Source organism: Tenrec ecaudatus, chromosome 4 (assembly GCF_050624435.1).
Source record: "Tenrec ecaudatus isolate mTenEca1 chromosome 4, mTenEca1.hap1, whole genome shotgun sequence".
In the NCBI taxonomy this organism is placed as follows: domain Eukaryota; kingdom Metazoa; phylum Chordata; class Mammalia; order Afrosoricida; family Tenrecidae; genus Tenrec; species Tenrec ecaudatus.
In genome coordinates, this window is record NC_134533.1 from 203,182,846 (window position 1) to 203,202,042 (window position 19,197).

At 60.5% G+C, this 19,197-nt stretch overlaps 1 protein-coding gene across 4 annotated transcripts in view; it reads right to left on the reverse strand.

Moving 5' to 3' along the window:
• CACNA2D2 (calcium voltage-gated channel auxiliary subunit alpha2delta 2) overlaps positions 1-19,197 on the reverse strand; it is a 128,010-nt gene that overhangs the window by 49,710 nt on the left and 59,103 nt on the right. For all 4 annotated transcript variants that reach the window (XM_075548993.1, XM_075548997.1, XM_075548994.1 and 1 more), the window contains exon 3: positions 8,859-8,975. In XM_075548993.1, the coding sequence (XP_075405108.1) occupies positions 8,859-8,975 (117 nt within the window). The remainder of the gene's footprint in view (positions 1-8,858; positions 8,976-19,197) is intronic.

The following is a 19,197-nucleotide window of genomic DNA, read 5'->3' on the forward strand; positions in this document are numbered from 1 at the left end:
CATATGCTTGCAAGGAGGATGTATGATGTCACTGCCTTGCCCAAGAGGCTGCTGGGGCCTTGGGGCCCAGAGTCTAAATTCCTGTCCAGGGTTCAGCCTCCCACCCCACCCCATGCCCCACCTGGAGCCCCTTCCATGTTTGTTTATGCTGTGCCTTTGCCTGGCCTGCCTGCCCCCTCTTGGCCAATTTTCTATTTCATGAACTCCAGATCCTGCTGCCCACCCACCCCCACCCCCACCTGCTTAGGGGCTCAACATATAAGGTGCCTGCTGGGAGTCTCAGCGGACAGCTGGAGGGAGAGTCCTTGTCCTGGTTCCAATGGGTCAGTGTCTCTGTGCTGCCCCTTCTCCATCCACAAAGGCCAGGGGGGCCTGGAGGTGGAACCAATGACACGGGGTTGGACTTCAACCAGAGGGACGGGTGGTGGGGTGACACAAGGAAGACCCTCCAGCTCGTGCCTCCAGTTCTGAAAGGGGGACTTGAGGACCAGGCTGATTCCCTCCAGACTCGAGGACAGGCTGAAGGGGACTCGGGGCCGGACCCACGAGGAGAGATGATATTCCCGTGTCCAGTCTGGGAGGACCTGCGGCCTCAACATCCTGGAGGCCCTGGCCCCTTATGCCAGGACCTGGCCTTGAGCTCTGAACATGACCATGGAAGCCAAGGCCCGGCCTGTGGCCCTGGGGTGGTAAGAAGGCTGTGGAGTGGATGGTGCCCATAGGGAACTCAGGGATTTCTGTCCATGTGTGAAATCTTGGCCCATCCAGCTGACCCTTGCCATGAAGTCCCTCCTGGAGGAGAAGGGGATCTGGTCATGACAACTAGCCTGGGAATCTTCAGGGACGCCCCCCACTCTGGAAAAGCCGGGAAGCCGGAGGGTGGGAGGTGGGGGGGGAGGGGGGAGGGGGGTGCGGTGGCCCGGGGCAGGGCTGGCTGCCAGCAGCCTCTCCTCAGCCGGGCTCCGCCTTCTGGCCTGCTGCTCCCCCCACTTCTCCATCTAAGAGGAAAATCACAGGGAATCTGAGCTTGGAGGGAGAAGGGAGAATGTTTTTAATTAAAAGTTTAAGAGAATTCACGTCCTGAGGGAGTCTCAGTGAGAGAAGGTGGGGAAATGGGGGTCAGGGTGGGGGGAGTCTGGGGAAAGTAGGTCACACCAGCTGAGGGCTGAACCCAACCCGGCGACTGCCCAGGGCCCATGGTTACAGTGGGCTCAGCCCGGGGAGCTAGGCCTCTGAGGGCTCTGCAAAGACTCGGCAGCCTGGTTTTGCATCTGGTGCGGGGAGGGGGAAGGGAAGGGGGTCCACAGCGATGGCCGGCCCAGGGCAGCACAGATTCAGGTGCTGAAACATTTTAAGCACCTGGGCAGCACCCTCCACTTAGTGCCACATCTGGGGTGGAGAGGGCCCATGTTTCTGTTCCCTGGGGGTTAGGGGTGGGGAGGTCTAGGGTGCCCTGTTCATGTTCACTGCTCCAGGAGACCGCACCTCACAGCTGGGCCAGACCCTGGCTTGCGGGGTGGGATGGCCAGAGTGGGAGTTTGGGGAGACCGCAGCTGTGGGAGCTTGTCTAGCAGGGGGTGAGTCGTGGGGGCTCAGAGAGGCAGATGTTGGCTGGGTCCCCTCCACTCCTGGCTGAGCAGGGGAGTTGTCTCAGGAGCTTGTCCTTTGGACCCCGTCATCACCCGCAGCCTGCCCATATGTCCACTGCCTGCTCAGCTGCAGGTGGGCAATGCCATGTCCTTCCAGTTAGTCTGAACCCAACCTGGGCCTGAGCAGCTGCTGGGCGAGCAGGTGCGGCTGCCTTCAGGCACAGCACCCCCCCTTCCCCCCAGGCTGACACCACTCCTTCCTCCTGGCACAGGCCAGCCTGGGCAGCCCCTGGCCCCCTTTCCTCCTGCCCACCGGTCTCTAGGCTGGGGCGGGTTCCGTGTGCGGGCATTAGAGCCAGGCTGGTCTGTGAGGTGGTCCCACGCCCAGGAATTTTCCCTGCTCCATCCGCCCCGCCCCCTTCCTGGGAAAAGCCAGAACAGGAGGGGAGGTATGGCAGATGCGTTATTTTGCCAAATGAGCTAATTACACGGCAGTCACCGGGGCGAGGAGCCGGGCAGAGGCAGATCGGAGATCAAGGAGGCCTAGGTATCCACGAGTGACGGAGCGGTCAACGTCATTACCAGATCAGCGGACCCTTCATTCGGCCGCAGCCGCCCCGGGCAGTCCCAGCCCAAGTGGGAGTGGCAGCCTGAGGGACGTGAGGTACGCACGCACGAGCACGTGCACGCCCACCCCTAGAGAGCCCGCCGTGCATGCGCACACGAGAACGCGCAAGTTCACCTCCAGACAGCCCTGCAGCGCGCGCGCACGAAACAGCAGCCTCTTCCCCTCCCCGCCCCAGGACCTGGGCATGGGCGATCACAGTGGGGGCTGCACCACCCACGCTCTGAAGCAGAGGACAGTGGTGAGACGCCCAGATCATTAAGTGGACTGTCACTGCTGTCCATCGCCTGAGCACAGATGGTCCAATTTTGCTGTTCACATGCCCTTGACTTCCTCCCCAATCTCCTGGCTGACTGGGGGTGCATGTGGTGTGTGGCAAGTGGGGCGGCATCAGCTGCCATCTCTCACCAGTTCTGTCCCCGACAGGCATTATGGGTGAACGAGAAGATGCCATGGCCCCATTTCAGCTCAGATGATCTCTGAACCATGCCAGGCGGCTTCCTATTGGCCCGTTTTGCAGATGGGGAAACTGAGGTTGAGAAGGGCATCACCAGCCAAGTCCATGTAGCAGGGGTGTCGTCGGCGTGACAGTTACAACCTCGCTTGGCCCTCCCAACTCCAGCCACCTGGGCCACACCTTTGGGTCTGTCTCCTGAGTGAGTCACCCTGAAAGGTCCATTTACAGAAAACCTACTGATCAGGCAGGTAGGCGTCTCATCCTAGGAGCACATGGGACTAGACATTGCTCTGCCAGCTGAGCCCGTCCCCAGGCAGCGGACCAGCTAGCTCCCTCTCTCTGGGCCTCTGTTCCCAGTGTGAGTGGCCTGCCAGAAGCTTCTGTGGCTGCCCCGCCCTGCTCACACGTGGGCAAGAGGCACCAGTCTGCCAGGCTCCCAATCCTCTCCTGATGTGCTCGGACACTGTTGTGCTGTCTACACATCTGCTGACATCAAAACCACCATGTGTGTGTAATCAGCCTCCAAAGTCTTGAACGCCACCTCTTCCAGGAAGCCTTCCTGGGCTGCACTGAGGGGAGACGGCTCTTTCTAAGCTAAGTCCCCTGCCTCAACCCCTCCAAGGGACTATACTCACTGGTTTAAAATATCCGCCTGGTCCACATCCAGTGGTCCTGGGGGATGGATGGGCCGAGAGAAGGTGAGGGGCTGCCTGCCTACCCACCCACCCATCAGACTGGCTAGCCCAAGAGGCACTACACGGGGCAGCTGGCAGATGCAGGCTCCTGCCCTCGGCTCTCTACAGAACCGGGCTCCAGCTGGTGTTGACACAGCAAACATGCCTGACTCCCGTCCGCAGAGGCACAGAGTGGGCAAACACAGGAGGCCGGAACAAAGGGCACACGGCTGTGACCAGCCTCTCAAACGAGGCCCGGCCAGGAGCCTGTGTCGGCATTGAGCAGCCTCAAGAGGGCGGCCCTGAGTTCCTGGGAGTTGGAGTTGGGGTCAGGGGTTAAGGGGGAACCTTGACAAGGTCAGCCCCGCCCCTCCTGCAGGGGAGGTCTGGAAGCCCGCACAGCTGGTCCACAGTAGGGGCCCTGTGAGAGTTCCTTCTGAATCAGTGCCACCAGAACTCCCTGAGGCCACATGCGCGGTGGTCCCTGCTGTAAGGTTGGCAAGTGGAGGCCCAGCGCATGTGAGCGTGTCCAAGCACTGAGTGTTGCTCAAGTGCAGGTCCGGGTTGCTGCAGAATGGCATAGGTGAGTCCACCAACTTTCTACCCCCTTTTCTACGGGGACCCCCCCCAGGGTGGTGGGCACCAGCTGAGGGATCCCCCCTAGGGCAGGCCTCCTTTGGGGGAGTGGAGCCCTCTGCATCTCATCTCCTTCAGGCCCGGGGCTCCTGGTGCTCCACCTGACTGACAGACCCGCAGCCCGTGTCCTCAGCCCCCTCTCCTGGGGTAAGAGGATTCTAGGGGCAGCACTGGCCTGCGTCTGGGGCGCCCTCTCTAGGGCCACCCCAGCATCTCCTGATGGAGTTCTGTCTCCAGGCCCTGGGGGCGTAGGGGGTTCACACACGGGGCTGCTAACTGGGACGTAGGCAGTTTGAATCCACCAGCCGGTCTTTGGGGACAAAGACGAGGCTCTCTACTCCCATGAAGAGTGACCATCTTGGAGACCACAGGGACAGCTCTGCCCTGCCCTGCCCGGTTGCGGGAGTCGGCTTAAGAGCAGCGTGTGTAACCTAGATGCCAGTTCAGCCCTCTTCCAGGTGACTCCTCCCTCGCCGCGGCTTCACTGAGCCTTCTAACCTACAGGAGCCCTGTGAGGGGCAGTGGGTCTGGAGCAAGGGCCAGCAGGCACTGACTGCTGCCACTCCGCCTCAGGGTCAGTGCCCTCCTCTGTGAGAGTGAGACTGGTACCACGGCTGACCAGGGCCGGGCTGGGCCAGGGGCAACAGGACAGGATTACTGAACACTGGAGTAAGCAAGGGAATTAACGGGAGATGGGGTGGGGGCCTTGAGGAACAATCTGGCAGGGCTCTCAGGCAGGGGAGGTGGGGCACCCCATCCTGGAGTGACACCTGGGTCTGGTGCCCTCAGCAGGATGGAGCTCGGGGTGGGCGGAATCTGAGCCTCCTGGCTGGACACATGCCCTTTTCGCTACCAGAACTCAGCCATGGGGTGGGGTAGGTGGAAGGCTGGCCCGCCAGGTTCCGGCAGGGGGAGGGCCTTGGCTAGGCTGCCAGGAGATGAGCCCTTAACACCTGCCCCTTGGAGGGGGACCCAGGTCAGGGGTCTGTTCTATGGGGGAGAGAGTTCCTAGCCCCCTAGTCCCCAACCTGACCTTTCCTGAGGCCTGCCAGGCTCCACCAGGCCACACCCCATCTGCCTACAAGCTATCCAGAGGCCTCTGGGATCTCATTGGTCCCCACCCTCGCACCCACTGGTCTCGGGGAGCAGCGTGTCTAGTCCCAGGTGCATGCTGATCCCCCAGGTCCCTTGCAGGTCACTCTGCTCCACACACATGCAGGTACCTCCCTCCTTGGAGGCCCGTGGGAGCCCCACCCCTGAGTGGCACTCCCTACCACGTGAGGCTGCCACATCTCTCCTGGGCCCTCAGCACACCCCCGCTGCCTCCCTGACCGCCCTGCAGGCCGGGTCTCCACACAGCAGGTGCTCAACAGATGCCCGTCCACCAGGGCTCTGCCCGCCCCGCCCTGCGGGGATGGGGTGGCACAGCAGGTTCCTCTGGGCTGCAGTGGCGTCTCTCCAGGAAGCGGCGTCGGTGCTGTTTGGGTGAGGGGAGAATAATCAGCCGGCATCACGGCAATCAGGGCCCTTGGCGCCCACGCGTGCGCCTAATTGGCTCCACGTGCCTGCCGCGCCTTTCAAGAGAGCAAAAGTGGGGGGGTCAAGTTCTCTTAATGCTTGTAATGGAGGGGAGGCAGAAGCCACTGCCAGCCCCACGTCGTGCCTTTTAATTGCTCAGGAAGGGTGGGTGGGAGAGCCGCCACCACTGGCTCCCATGCCCGTCTGCATGCTTTCCAGAGCGTCTGGACGCCAGCAGCTTGGGCTTGGCCAGGACCGGGGCTGCCGCTCTGTGGGGCTTGTGCAAACACTCTGGGGGGACATCCCCCGGCTGGGCCTTGGCATTGGGTGCCACGCCTGGGCCCGTCCCTGGGCCGACACTGCTTGTCTGTCCTCTGTCAGGCCTCCATGCTAAACTTCCCCACTATCTTTGTTGACTGATGCCAGTTCCTCTGCCCTCCCCGTCACCTCCCGGGTGCCCCATCTGCCCCCTCCTGGCTCTGGGCCCTGTCCCTTAGGGTGCCTCCTTAGATGTCTTGGGTCTCAAGACCTGGGTGTGGGCTGGGCCCTGCTCTGAGCCCCTCTTCCAGCACATTTCACATTCTGAAGCCGAGGCCCAGATGCCCCTGGACTTGGAGCTGCACCCCCGCCCCCCATCTCACCCCCTTCCCCCCACTGCCCCAGACCTGGCTGCTCCAGCCTGACTCTCCTATGCGATACCATTTGAAGATACCCGTTCTAACACCTGATTGTCCCTGATTACATGAGACAATGAGCTCTGTCCTGGGAAGCCAGGGCGCTGGGCCCCTCTCTGCAAGGCCTGAATTGAAATTCCAGACCAGAGCGAGGGGATTTAAATTGGATTATTGGATAGGGTCCAGGGAGAGAGGAACAATGGAGTAGGGGTGGAGGGGAGGGCAGCCCCCCAACACTGCTCCCTCCCTGTGCATGCAGCCTGAAAACAAACGGAGGGAAAGAGAAGGGGGCCAGGGCTGGATGAAAGGCAGGTGTAAAACATAATTAAGACCAAAGCGCATCTCGAACAATTCAGACGGACCCAGGAGGGGGATGGTGGTTGTCCCTGCAGCTGAGGGCGGCCGGGTGGGCTAGCTGAGGGTCTGCCCGCCAGGGGCGCTGCAGCAGGAGCTGGCTGGGAGGTTACAAGCACCCCCAGGATGCACGCTGGAGACCAGAGTTCAAATCTGCCTTGGCCACATCCTGACCTCGGGTGTGCGCCCCCCCCCCCCGCCCCCAAGCCTCAGCATCTCCATCGGTGCAGTGGCCTCCCTTGGGTGGGGCTGTGAGAACAGCAGCCCAGTCCATGGGCACTTTCCCAGCAGACTAGCTTGTATGCAGCGCTGACCGGATGGAGCAGGGCCCAGCTGGTGGGTGGGGTACAGGGAGAGAGGTGGGACCCAGGACCCCTGCTGTCAGAGACCCTGGAAAGGGGAATAGGGGTAGGGACTGCTGCCCTGGGACCCCTGAGTCCTGTGTGTAGAGGACTGTCTCACTGTCGTGTCCCCACGCAGCAGCCGCCCCCTCAGAGGGGACCAGGCTGAAGGATGAGCCTTCTCCCAACACCAGCTGGGGCCGGGCGTGAAGTTACAAGGGTCTGGGAAGGAGGGGTGGGCAAGGAACCGAGAGACAAACACAGACTGTGACTGCACCTAGTTTCGGCAAAGACACAGAGGCGAGGGGTGATGTATTGGCATGTGAGGTGGTCGGAATGTTCTCCACGACAAGGGGAGACCCCCCCCCAATGCTTGCCCTTTGCCTACTCCCTAATTCATTTCCCCAGTTGCTTCCCAATGCCTTCACCAGCAGCTCCTGCAGGCGGGGCTGGGTTGGGCCCAACTCTGGGTCTGCAATAGGGGGTGGGAGGGCACTGGCTCCCCGGGTCCACCTCCTATGGGCCCTTGGCCCCAGCATCTCAGTCTCTTTCTAGCCCATGACCCTGGGCTGCATGGAGCAGGCAGAGGACTCCAGGTGGGCAGCAAGGCCCAGCTTCTGGGCAAGGAGCTGGATGTGCCAGGGGTCTAGCTGGGGCAGGAGGGGGCGGGGCCCTCCTGACTGACCCTGCAGGACCCTAGTCTGAGCTTGGGTGTAGGTAGTGTGGACTCACGCACCTATCCCCCCCACAAACACAGACTTACTGAGATATAACGCATACACCATAAACCCCACCATTCAGTGGTCTTTAATACAGTCAGAGTTGTGCGAACCCTCACCTCCATCTAATTTTAGAACAATTCCATCAACTCAGGAAGAAAACACGTGCCCATTAGCAGGTGCTCCCTGTCCTTGCCTCCCACCGCCCCCTCTGCCCTAGGCAACCGCCAATCTACTATGTTTCAGGAGGGTTTGTCTATTTGGGACATGGCACACAATGGGACCAGTCAAAACACACTCTTTGGCAGCTGGTTTCTTCCACTGAGCAACAGCAGTTTTAAGCCCACTCACTGAGCAATGGTGGTTTTGAGTCTACCCACTGAGCAATGGTAGTTTTGAGTCCACCCACTAAGCAATGGCAGTTTTAAGTCCACCCACTGAGCAATGGTGGCTTTAAGTCCACCCACTAAGCAATGAAGTTTTGAGTCTGCCCACACATCATCAGGAATACATTTCTTTCCAGTGGGCTCACCTCTCTTTGACCCAGGCTGAGGGCCTCTGTGGTGGACTCTCCTCTCATTTGCCTCACTGCCTTCCCAGGATACTGGGCACCTCCAGAAGCCCCTCCCCATTGCTCCTCCCGGGTGGCCTGAGTGCCAGGGCTTTGCCATTTGGAAGACCTGCTCCCAGCAACCTAGGGGGTCCCAGCACATGGACTCAGGAGCTGAGAGGCACAGCTTTTGGGAGTACAGATGGAGAGGTGGGGGCCCAGTAGGGGACAGAGATACATTGAAGGCCGGGAGTAGAGCAGGGTCCCGGGGCTCCAGCCTGCTCTGTAGGGCATCCGTGGTCCCTCCACATCTTCTCTCCCCCTTCCTGGCTCCCAGTGGTACAGACTCCCCGACAGCAGGTGACTGGCCTTGTCATTTGCTCATCCCGGGCATCAGCCATAGACTGGTTAGGGGACCCAGAGGAAGGGGAAGAGTCCAGGCCCCAGAGGAGGGGGTGGCAGGCCCTCTCAAGGGCTCAGAGAACCCAGGTCACCCCTTCTGCAGCCTATGCCTCACTTGACACCCTCATCCTCCTGCCACAGCACATGGGCACAGCTGGCCAGTGAAGCTCAGCCTGCACTCAGAGGGCCCATAGGCTGTGTAATCACAGGGGTAAGGGCTAAGCAGACGGGACAAAGCCCTCACTGTGCATGACTGTGTGCGTGCACACAGGCACACGCATACACACTGTACACACACACACACACACACACACCCTACCTTCAGGGCCTGCACCTTCCGAGCCAGCAGGCTCTCTATGTCTCCTGCCACCTTCTCCACCAACTTCTGGGGCTCGTTCTCCTGAACCTCAAACAGGTTCCGGTTGTCCTTGTAGATCTGGAAGAAAGCAGAGGCGGCAGTGAGGCTGGCAATCCCATTCCATGGGCCTGCAGTCCCTCTGCCCAGCCCCCCCAGCAGCCTCCACCCCAACTCCTGCCCGGGCTTCTACTCCCTTCAGGGCATGTGGATGTCGGCTGGGGGTCGGCCAGCATCCTTAGGGCAGGCTCCATAGCTGGGCTCCCAGGTGGGGCTGGCTGAGGGCAGGTGCTTGCAGGGTGGGATGCCCTGCCTTCTGTGGACTTCAGCACCCCCTCCGTGGGCTAGAGGAAGCATCTCCATGACTAGCTACGAGCACAAGGTGGGGGCGGGCACCGGGGGAGGTAGAGCTGAGTGCCACCACCCACCTGCTACCAACACAGAGATGCTTACACGCGCCTGCACATACACAGACGCCCACACATGCATCACGCACACACATCCACGCACGAGCAGCGCCTCTCCGCAGCTCAGGCAGCCACACCCCTTTCTGCTGACACTGCCCTAGGGTGTTAGCAGAACCCATAGCAGGAGCTGTTTGTGCCTCAGGGGCTCCTGTCACTCAGGGCACAAGCTACAGGGCGTGTGTGTGTGTGTGTGTGTGTGTGTGTGTGTAGCTGGGGGAGAGAGGGCAAGGAAAAAGAGGCAAGTGGGGGAGCGGATCCACCCAGATCCCCCTTCTCAGGGCTCGGACCTGAGCTTGTCGCACAGGGGTGTGACCGTGAAAGTCTATACCCGCCGGTGCGTACACTATGGCTGGGCACACACCCATCTGGGTGCAGGCGGGTGCCTGAGGGTTGGGGAGTGGAGTGGGGTTAGGGCATCCATATGCAGCATCTTTTAGAGCAGCTCTGCAGTGTCTGTGTGGATGGAATCTTGGGGTATGTGCAGCACATGTATGTGCACATGCGTGTGCATGCATCGACTGCACACACCTATGTGTGTGTGCCCACCCATGTGACCAGGAGGTTTGTACCAGAGGTCCCGGGTTGGTTGGCTGGTGGAACTGCTGCCGCCAGGCTGTGCAGCAGGGGAGTGGGGTGGGGGTGGGGCGGCCATGAGGAGGAGACAAGGTGGAGAGGCAGCTGAGAAGCAAGACAGGTGGGAGGGAGGAAAGGTTGGAGAGTGACAGCTCAATGGGGGCAGATAAAGCTGCTATCACCTGACAGAGGGGCAGGGGACTGGGGGCCATGCAGGCCGAAGCCCCCCTGCCCCCTAGCTCTGGCCGTGCAAGGGTTAAAGCACCACACAAAGCCCACTCAGGCAATTTCCCGTCCTCCCACCCCTCCCCCTTCTCTCCCGTGTCTCCTCTCTTTTTTGTCCTTCCTGGGAACAGAGTGATGTGGGGCAGGCAGCGAAGCCGCTCTTTCCTGCTGAGCGGCGGCAATTAGGGGAGAGTTTTGAGGCCTGGCGGAGAGCGGTAGGAGGAGGGAGGCCCCAGTGGGCACTGGGTCACGCTGCCCCCGGTCCCCTGGGTCCTGGCCCCTGGATGGCAGGCAGGCACCATGGAGGGGCTGGAGTGTGGGCGTAGCTGGGGAAATGTAGGGAGCTCAGTGACATACTTTTGGGGGAAACTGAGGCTCAGAGACAGGAGAGGGCCGGTCAGAGCCACCCACCTATGAGTGGTCAAGCCAGACCCCAATCCCAGTCATGCCTGCTGTAGCCTGCAGAGCTCGCCCAGCCTGGGACCCCAGTTCCCAAATCTCTGTCTCCCCTCCCAAGGTCATTCTCAGGTGCGGCAGAGGTCAGGGCCAGCTAAGGCTAGATGCTGAGGTCTCCCATAAGAACTCCTGGGGGCCCCAGGAGGCCAGGATGGGGCCTGGGATGGCCCCCTCACCCTGAGTCCTGGCACAGTGACTGGGCTGGGGCTGATCAGGGGGAGTGGATTTCCAGGTTTTAGGGCACCCCCAGGGTCCCCACAGGTGAACACTTGCAAAGGCGGGGAAGCAGCGACCCAGCCAGGAGTCACCCCTCTCTCACCCTCCGTCTCCAGAGAGCTGTCACATGTGGGAATCATGGTCTCCACCCCATAGGCCCACGGGACCACGAGGTGTAGGCTGAGAGGGTCCAGGGCCACTGTGGCTAATGCTTTTGTTTAGGACTTCCCCGGTTTTGCAGATAGGCTGGTGCTCCCCTACCCCCACCCCATCCCTGTTAGTGCGCCCCCCCCACCCCCACTTAGAGTTGTGAAAAGCCTCCAGCCTCCATTTTCTGGGGTCTGGCCGCTTGCAGCCCCACTGTCTGCCTGGGCAGCCCATCTGCTGCCCCCTCCCCATGTCACCTTATCCTTGTCCCCCTGCACCCCTCAACCCCCACCCTGGAGGTAGGTGGGGCAACTTCATCAAATTCTAACACTTCCCCCTGGAGTCGGGCACTTTGTCTCCACTCTCCTCCTGATGTGCTGCTGCCCACGGACCTGCCACACTGCCCTTCTATGGACTCTGTGTCCCTAACCCAACACCCCTCCTCTATCATAGGCCTCTGGGCCCCCACACCTTTGTTCAGGCCCCCACCCACTTCTCCTGTCCATCTGCACCCTCCTGAGCAAGGGCAGCGAGTGGAAGGAAGGAGTTTCTGGGGAGATGAGGGTGGAATCCCGGGGCTGGCCAGGCTGTCAGTGGTGGTGTGGTGGTTACATGTCGGGCTGCTAACCTTCAGGGCAGGAGTTCGAAACCGCCAGCTGTTCCTCAGGAAGAAGAAGAGGCTTTCTATTCCCATCAAGATTTAGGGTCTCAAAAACCCACAGGGGCAGTTCCACCCGGCCCCCCAGGGTCGCTGTGCATCACGAGACTCCGTGGCAGCGAGTATGATTTTTGTTTTGCCCCCCAACTTCCTAATGAGCCTGAGGCCCAAGAGCCCTCCCTCACCTCCCTGTTCACCCCTTTCTTCACCATCCTCCTAGACCAATGGTTCTCAATCTTCCTCACGCTGCCATGACCCTTTCATACAGTTCCTCACGTGGTGGTGACCCCCAACCACAACTTTATTTTCGTTGCTACTTCATCACTGTCATGTTACTACTGTTATGAATCGTCATGTAAATATCTGATCGGTAGGAAGTATTTTCATGGTTACAAATTGAACATAATTAAAGCATCGTGATTAATCACAAACAATACGTAATTATATATTGTGAACTATTTATTTCTAGTGACAAATAAATGGAACTTTGTCTCGCAGCATGGTGTAGCATGGGTAACAGTCTTCATGCCGGGTACTCGTAGGTGGCCGTATCTGCATGTGGGGGGACCCACCTGGAGGCGGATAGAGGAGCGGTGTCTCGGTTCCCAAGACCATCAGAGAAAACGTGTTCCCAATGGTCTTAGGCGACTCCTGTGAAAGGGTCATTCGACTCCCAGGGGGGTCATGACCCACAAGTTGAGAACCACTGCTTTAGACGGCTCCTGGGTTGCTGGCCCCCGCCATGCCCCCATCCCAAGGTGGGGCCTGAGCTGAGCCCTGAATCCCAGGCTAGCTGACTAGCTGAGGGACACAGGCGAGCAGATGGTAACACCCTGAGAGATAGGCCATCTCTCCTGTGGCGGGGGGTAGGGGGTGGGGAGGAAGGGATGTCTGGGAGGGGCTTCCCCCTGCAGACCCTGCAGGAAGCCCAGGACTGTTCCAGAGCATGTGCCTCCCCAGGGCTGGCTTCCTGGAGCACGGGCTTGGCCCGGCCCCTGGGGCCAGCTTGAAAGCAGAAGAGAGGCCGGGGTGCTCCAGGGGCAAAGCCTCAGTGGCCAGCAGGATCTGCGCCCACCAGTGTCCTTGGCACAGAGAGTTAACTGGAAAAAACCAATAGCTCTCTGCCGGAGCAGTAGCTGCGGGGGCAGCCGCATGGCCTCCACCTTTGCACAAGCAGCGGGAGCCCAAGGGCGCGGGGCCAGGCTGCAGGCCAACACAACATCTACCCGGGACAGATGAGGGAGAGAGGCAGGACTCCAACCCCCCTCCCCTGCCCCTCGCACTCCCCCCCAGGTGGTGGCGGGGCAGGAAGCAGCGGACTGCAGGGACAGGCTGGCTGGAGCCAGGTGTACACAGGAGACACGGTGGCAGAGGTTGGATGGCTGAGGTCTGAGAGACAGTGCGGGAGGCAGGAGTCCTCGATGTCCATTCAGGTGTCCTCCTCACAGACCCCTCATCCAGCAACACCCAGCAGGAATGACACCTTCCCTCCCTGTCTCCTCGCCAACCCTCTCTGGGCCCTGACAGATGCATGTGGCTGATGGACAGGCCTGTGGGGCCGAGGCTTTGTCAGGAGCCCAGACCCTTGGTCGGTGCAGCGTCCTGCCCCCCAGCCACTCCTCCGGCCCCAGTGGGAGGGGGGCCAAGGGCACATGGAGGAAGGGCAGCGGCACACTTACAGCTCGTCCCCACAGTCTCCAACCGTCCTGACTGCGACAGAGAGTCCGGCAGCCATCCCTCCGTGCCTGGGACGAAGATCAAGGCCGCAGGACCAGCGACCTGGGCAGGCCCCAAGCAGGCTGGAGACCTCATTTTGCAAAGAGTCCCACAAAGCCAGTGTCAATGGGTCTAGATCAGCGGTTCTCAACCTGTGGGTCACGACCCCTTTGGGGGTCGAACGATCCTTTCACAGGGGTCACCCGGTTCATAACAGTAGCAAAATGACAGTGATGAAGTAGCAACGAAAATGTTATGGTTGGGGGGTGACTATACCATAAGAAATGGAATGGAAGGTTGAGAACCACTGCTCTAGATCTTAGCGGCTACTCTGTGTGCCCAGGGCAGGAGAGGAGAGAAAGAGCAGAGGGCGGGGAGGGAGCGGGAAGAGCGTCGGCAGACCCCGGTGCTGGCAGGTGCTTAAACTTGCTGACCTCTCACCACCCCTGAGGAGGGTCCATCCTGGTCACCCCGTTTAGCAGCCGGGGTCACTGAGGGCCAGGAGGGTTCAGTCGGAGCTGGGATTTGAACGGGATCTCTCTGATCCCGTGTCTCTGCTTTAGGGCACATTCTCCACACCATTTTGCTCCCGGTGGTTATTCCCCACATGGAAGGTGAGGCCCTCAGGGAAGGGGTCCCGGGGGCGGGTGGCACCGGAGACGTGAGGCCGTGGGCCACCGGTGGAGGACTGGTCCTCAGAACCAGCCTGATGGACTAACCAACCGCCCAACCCCGGGGGAGAAGACAGATGGGCACGGGCTCCTCTCTGCAGTGAAGGTGAACGGTCCCTAATCTCTGGAAAATTAAATCAGAAAGAAAATGGAACGAGAGAGATTTCATGCAGGCTGGGGCCCACTGCTGGCTGTCTCTTCAAAGGCCCAGGGAGCCAGGGTCTCAGCTGGGTGCCCCGGTGCCCTGGCCCCTCCCTCGGCCCGGGAAGGAGGCTGGCAGGAGCTGAGCCTGTGGATTTACTGCTCTCCACTCTGGGACCAACTCTGCGCCTGTGCCCTCGTCTCGTAAGGAGTGGGTGGGGTTGGGGGTTCTCAGCTGCCCAGACCCTCATGCCACTAGGCCCCGGGAGATGGCAGGCTGACAACAAGGGCACACACTGGGGGAGGGGCACCAGAGTGGCCACACACACGGTCTGGGGCTCGGGCTGGGTGTTAGCTGGCAGAATGAGGGACACTTGTGCCAGGGATCGGGGGACTGTGTTGACTCAGACCCTTTGCTGGGCCAGGTCAGAGGCAGAGGTGGTGGTGGTGGGAAGCGGCTGTGTCCGGGAACCTGCCGCACCCAGTGCTTGTACACGATGACTCTGTCACCGTTTGTAACCGACCTCGGACTGAGCAGGACGGGCGGGAAGGAGCCCTCTGTCCTGACCCGTCAGGTGGCCTGCAGGCCCTGTGTGGGCCATGCCGGAGGGCGGCACCTGCCTGATCTTCCAGGGCAGGTGGGGGGGTGACCCTCCTGAGTCAGTGCCTTGGTAAAGGCACCCACACTCCCACCCATACTGGGGCGTCTTGACATTCACCCATGGCTCTCCCTGGGGCCATGTCGGACTCAAAGCCCCAGAGATGGGCCAGACATAGTCCTGCCCCCCAGACTTTCCACCCCGAGGGCAGGGTGGGCTGCTGGACCCAGGATGAGACTGGGTGGTGGTGCAGGGAGAGGGCATCTGGGTGGAGTCGGGGGGCTGAGCAGGAGAGGCCAGATCTGGGGCAGGGCGGGGGACTGTTTGGAGGAGGGACAGTGAACGGTCAGTTCAGAGGCAGGAGCAGAGGCCGGGCCAGCGGAGCAGGGACAGGTTCTGAGGGGAGGATCCCAAAGGGCCCTGGAGGGAGGAAGGATGTGTAGCTAGACTCCCAGCAGGTGGGGGGGGGGCCCCGAGAGCCCCATGGCCCCAAGAAGCAGCACCATGGGCTCTTTCCAGCAGGTTTTCCTCTGCAAAGCTCACAGGGGCATCCAGTCTCCGCCACCCACCCCCCGAGACACCTCCCTGCTTTTTTAAAGTTAAAGTTTAGTTGACTGTCATCCATTACCGCAATTAGTACATTATGTCTAATTATGCAATTAGTGTAAAAAGTGCACTTGCCGCAGAGAATGGGAAATCACGCCGCGCGTTACGCTGTAAAACCCGTGCCGTGAAGAGGCTCCGTCTCTTGGTGTTTTAAAAAAAAACAACAACGCTAAAAAACAAGACAACACAAGAAACCACACATCCTCCTCTAGACGCCGGGGGGCCGGGCTGTGCCAACCTTCCTGTGCTTGCTTCCCTGCCTCTGGAGCACACCCCCCCTCACCCCCAGGACGAGGAACGATCTGGCACAGAGGAGCAGGGGAGCTCGAGGTGCCCCGGTTTCCTGAAGCCTGCCTTGAGTTCAGGCCTGGACATCTCAGGCAAGGCCTCCACCCAGCTCCCACGGTGCTCTGGGCAAAGTCTCCGGGGCAGCACTCGAAGACGTGTCATCCGAGAGCGCAGAAGCACGTGCCGGCTTAGAGGAAACTGGCTCCCAGATGCTGGAAGCATCTCTGGAGAGAGAGTGAGTGCCCGTCACAGGAAGTATGCAAACCTCTGACACCAGGGATGCAAGGGAAGCCTCACCACAGTCACACGGAGCAGGGGCTGGATCCCGGCTGCTGTCATTGAGACTGTGCGCCCACGCGGTGGGGGCTGACCACCCATGACTCCGCCTGCCCAGGACTAGCTCTCCTGTTGGTCAGTGGCCCTTCTGAGTCAGGCTGGGCAGAGACGGCAGCCCCCGATGACCCAGTTGGTGGGGAGCTGGTGAGCAGCAGGGACAGGCTCAAGCCTTGTGAACCTCGGATGAGATGCTGGAGGGCCGGACCTCGGTAATCATGACCTGTCTCCAAGGTCAGGGGACAACTCCATTGCAGGCCACGTAGCACCTGTTGAAGGCGCCTCTCCCGAGCCCCCAGCGAGCCCCACGGCTACGAGGGTCTGAGACGCTGTGCCCAGGCCTGGCGGTGGCTGGGGAGTGCTGGGGCGACTGCTGGACAGAGGAACTCACAGGACCTTGAGTGCTCCTCTGATGGCTACCCCGCTGAGCTCAGACAGGCGGCCATGGAGCAGAGACCTCGGGACACTCGGCTCTGGCCTGCTGGACCCGTGGGTACCAGTGTCCCTGCAGCACCTGGAATGCAAGCCAGCAAGTTCAGGGGGCACTGACCGCACCCAGGGGGTGCTGACCACACCCAGGAGGGACAGGACAGAGGGAGACACCGGCCCTGATGGAGGGCCACTTGTTGCTCACGCTCAGGACCAGGGTCCCCTTAGGGCCTCTGCACTCAGGTGGGCTGGGGACCACCCTAGACCTCAGGGGTGCAGCAGGGCCAACCTCAGGCACTTGGGGGGGCAGGGTAACAGCAGGGGTGGGGGCTTTGAGCCTGGGCTGAACCGAGCGAGGAGTGAGATTGGGGCCCCCGTCCCCCCGCCCTCGCACCCGCTCCCCCTCCCTGAGCTTGGAGCTGCCGGCCGGCTGTCGAGGCAGCTGGGAGGAAGCTGTGCCAGCACACCAGCTGGCACCAGGGAGTGTGGGCAAACAGACCAGCACTCTCCCCACATGCAGGAGTTGCCGGGGCGGCCGGCTGGTGTGGGTGCTGTGTTTACAGAACACAGATTGCTTGTGTCGGCACCAACGCCCCCCTGCCACCTACCCTGGCTCTGCGCGCTCTTGCCGACTCCCGGTGCATGCGGGCCCCCAGGAGGTGACAAGGGCCCCACCTCTGTGAGGTGGCCACTGCCATCGACCCTGCTTTACAGTGAGCGGACGCCCGGGGTGCGGCCAGCCCAGGACGACAGGCAGCCAGGTCTGCCCTTACCCCATAGAGCCTTGGCCCAGGTCACCTTGACCTCAGAGCAGGGTGGATGCCCACCCACCCCCAGGACAGCCCAGGTGGAGAGGCCCAGGGCCAGGTACGGCAGAGCTGTTCATCTTGTGATCTGTGTGTCGGCCCTGTGGGCAGGGCTCGTTCTCCATCCAGTCCCCGAGGCTGCCGGAGCAAGGGCACAGAGGCTCCCGCAGACCTTGGAGGGGGTGTCGGGTCAGGGAGGGCTTCTGATCAGAGCACGGCCCAATCAGGGGTTGATATTTCATCTAAGACCCCACCCCCCACCCCTGTGTACCTTTGTGAAAAGAGATGAGGCCTGGCCTGGACTCTGTTCTGCAGGACAGCTGTCCTGCACCTCACAGTAAGGGGCAGTGCCCGTGCTTTCCACCATCACCTCCTCCACTCTGTCCCTCACAGTGCTCAGCTGGGGCTGGGCTCCCCACCAGGCACTGGGGACCCCAGGGTAGTCAGAGTGCAAGCTTACCTGGGCCAGCATCCTGAGGGGGCACGGATGGAGCCTCCCTCTAGGAAGGGCACTCACTCGGCAGCTGGATCCTGTCCAAACGGGACACCCCAGAGTTGCCCGGTGCCGGTAGCCCCGCTGCCTGGAGAGGCGGAGAGCCTGTGGCACGGGAGAAGCCTGGCTCTGCTTCTGAGCAGCCACGTGGCTCACCGGGAGCCTTCACCCTCAGAGTCCGCGCAAGCTGTGTACCTCAGGCGGTTGGTCATTCAGGTCCACAGCCTCTCACATGCACCCCTGCGGCCCCCAGTGCCCTTCCCAACAACTTCCGGGCCTCACAGATTGCAAGTCTTACTCTGCTGCTGCGAAGACATGTTGGTGTGGTCCCAGTGAGGGACGTGGCTGAGGCCCCGGCTGCCTGCTCCACGGAAGCAGATCTTCCCAGAGCAGACTCGGGGGACAGACAGGGATGCAGGAAGGCTTGGGCGGGGACAGCAGCTTCCTGTGGGGTCAAGAGTCCCTGCAGGGCAAGGACTCCCCAGGGTCTCCCCCTGACCCATGCACAAAGGCACCTGACCTTGTGCACTAGGACACACACACACTCACCCTCACTTACACCCCCACATTCACATACACACATGTACACACACATTCATACACATATACCCTCAATCACACACAAATATGTACACACATACACACCCACACACACACTCAGTCAGTCATACAGATACCTTCAATTACACACATACACAAATATGTACACACACATACTTACACACACGCACACATACTCACAGTCATACCCTCACCCATACCCACAATTTCACATATCCACATACACACTCATACACAGACATATCTTCACTCACACACACGTACACACATGTACATACATATACTCACACATGCACACATGTACACGCATACACACTCACACACATATACCCTCACAGCCCACATTCACACACACACATGTAAACACACATACATAAACATGTATACACCCTCACCCCCACACACTCACATATATATATCTCACACACACATACTCACATACACACATGTACACACATTCATATACATGTACCCTCAATCACACACACATACTCATATACACAAACATGTACACACATATATATACCCTCACCCACACCCATGTACACAACATACACCCTCACTCACACACACATTCACACGTGTACACACATATACTCACACACAACACATTCACACACGTACACCCACGTAAACGTGCCCATACACACATGTACATACACACACACACAAACACTCACACACCTAGAAACTACCTGTAGATTCTGCTTGCCCCCTTGGAAGGCTGTCCAAGAGCGCAGGTGGACTCCCCAGCCAGGCCTCAGTGCGGCTCTCGGGCCCCGTGCACGCCTCTGCAGGAGGTCCTCGCCATCCGAGAGGCAGGAAGCAGTGGGGCTTCTCAGGCAGCTGATGGCCAGGGCTCCCTGAGGGTTGTGGCTCTTGGGCCTCCTGGTGGACACAGCCCCGTGTGAGGCCCTG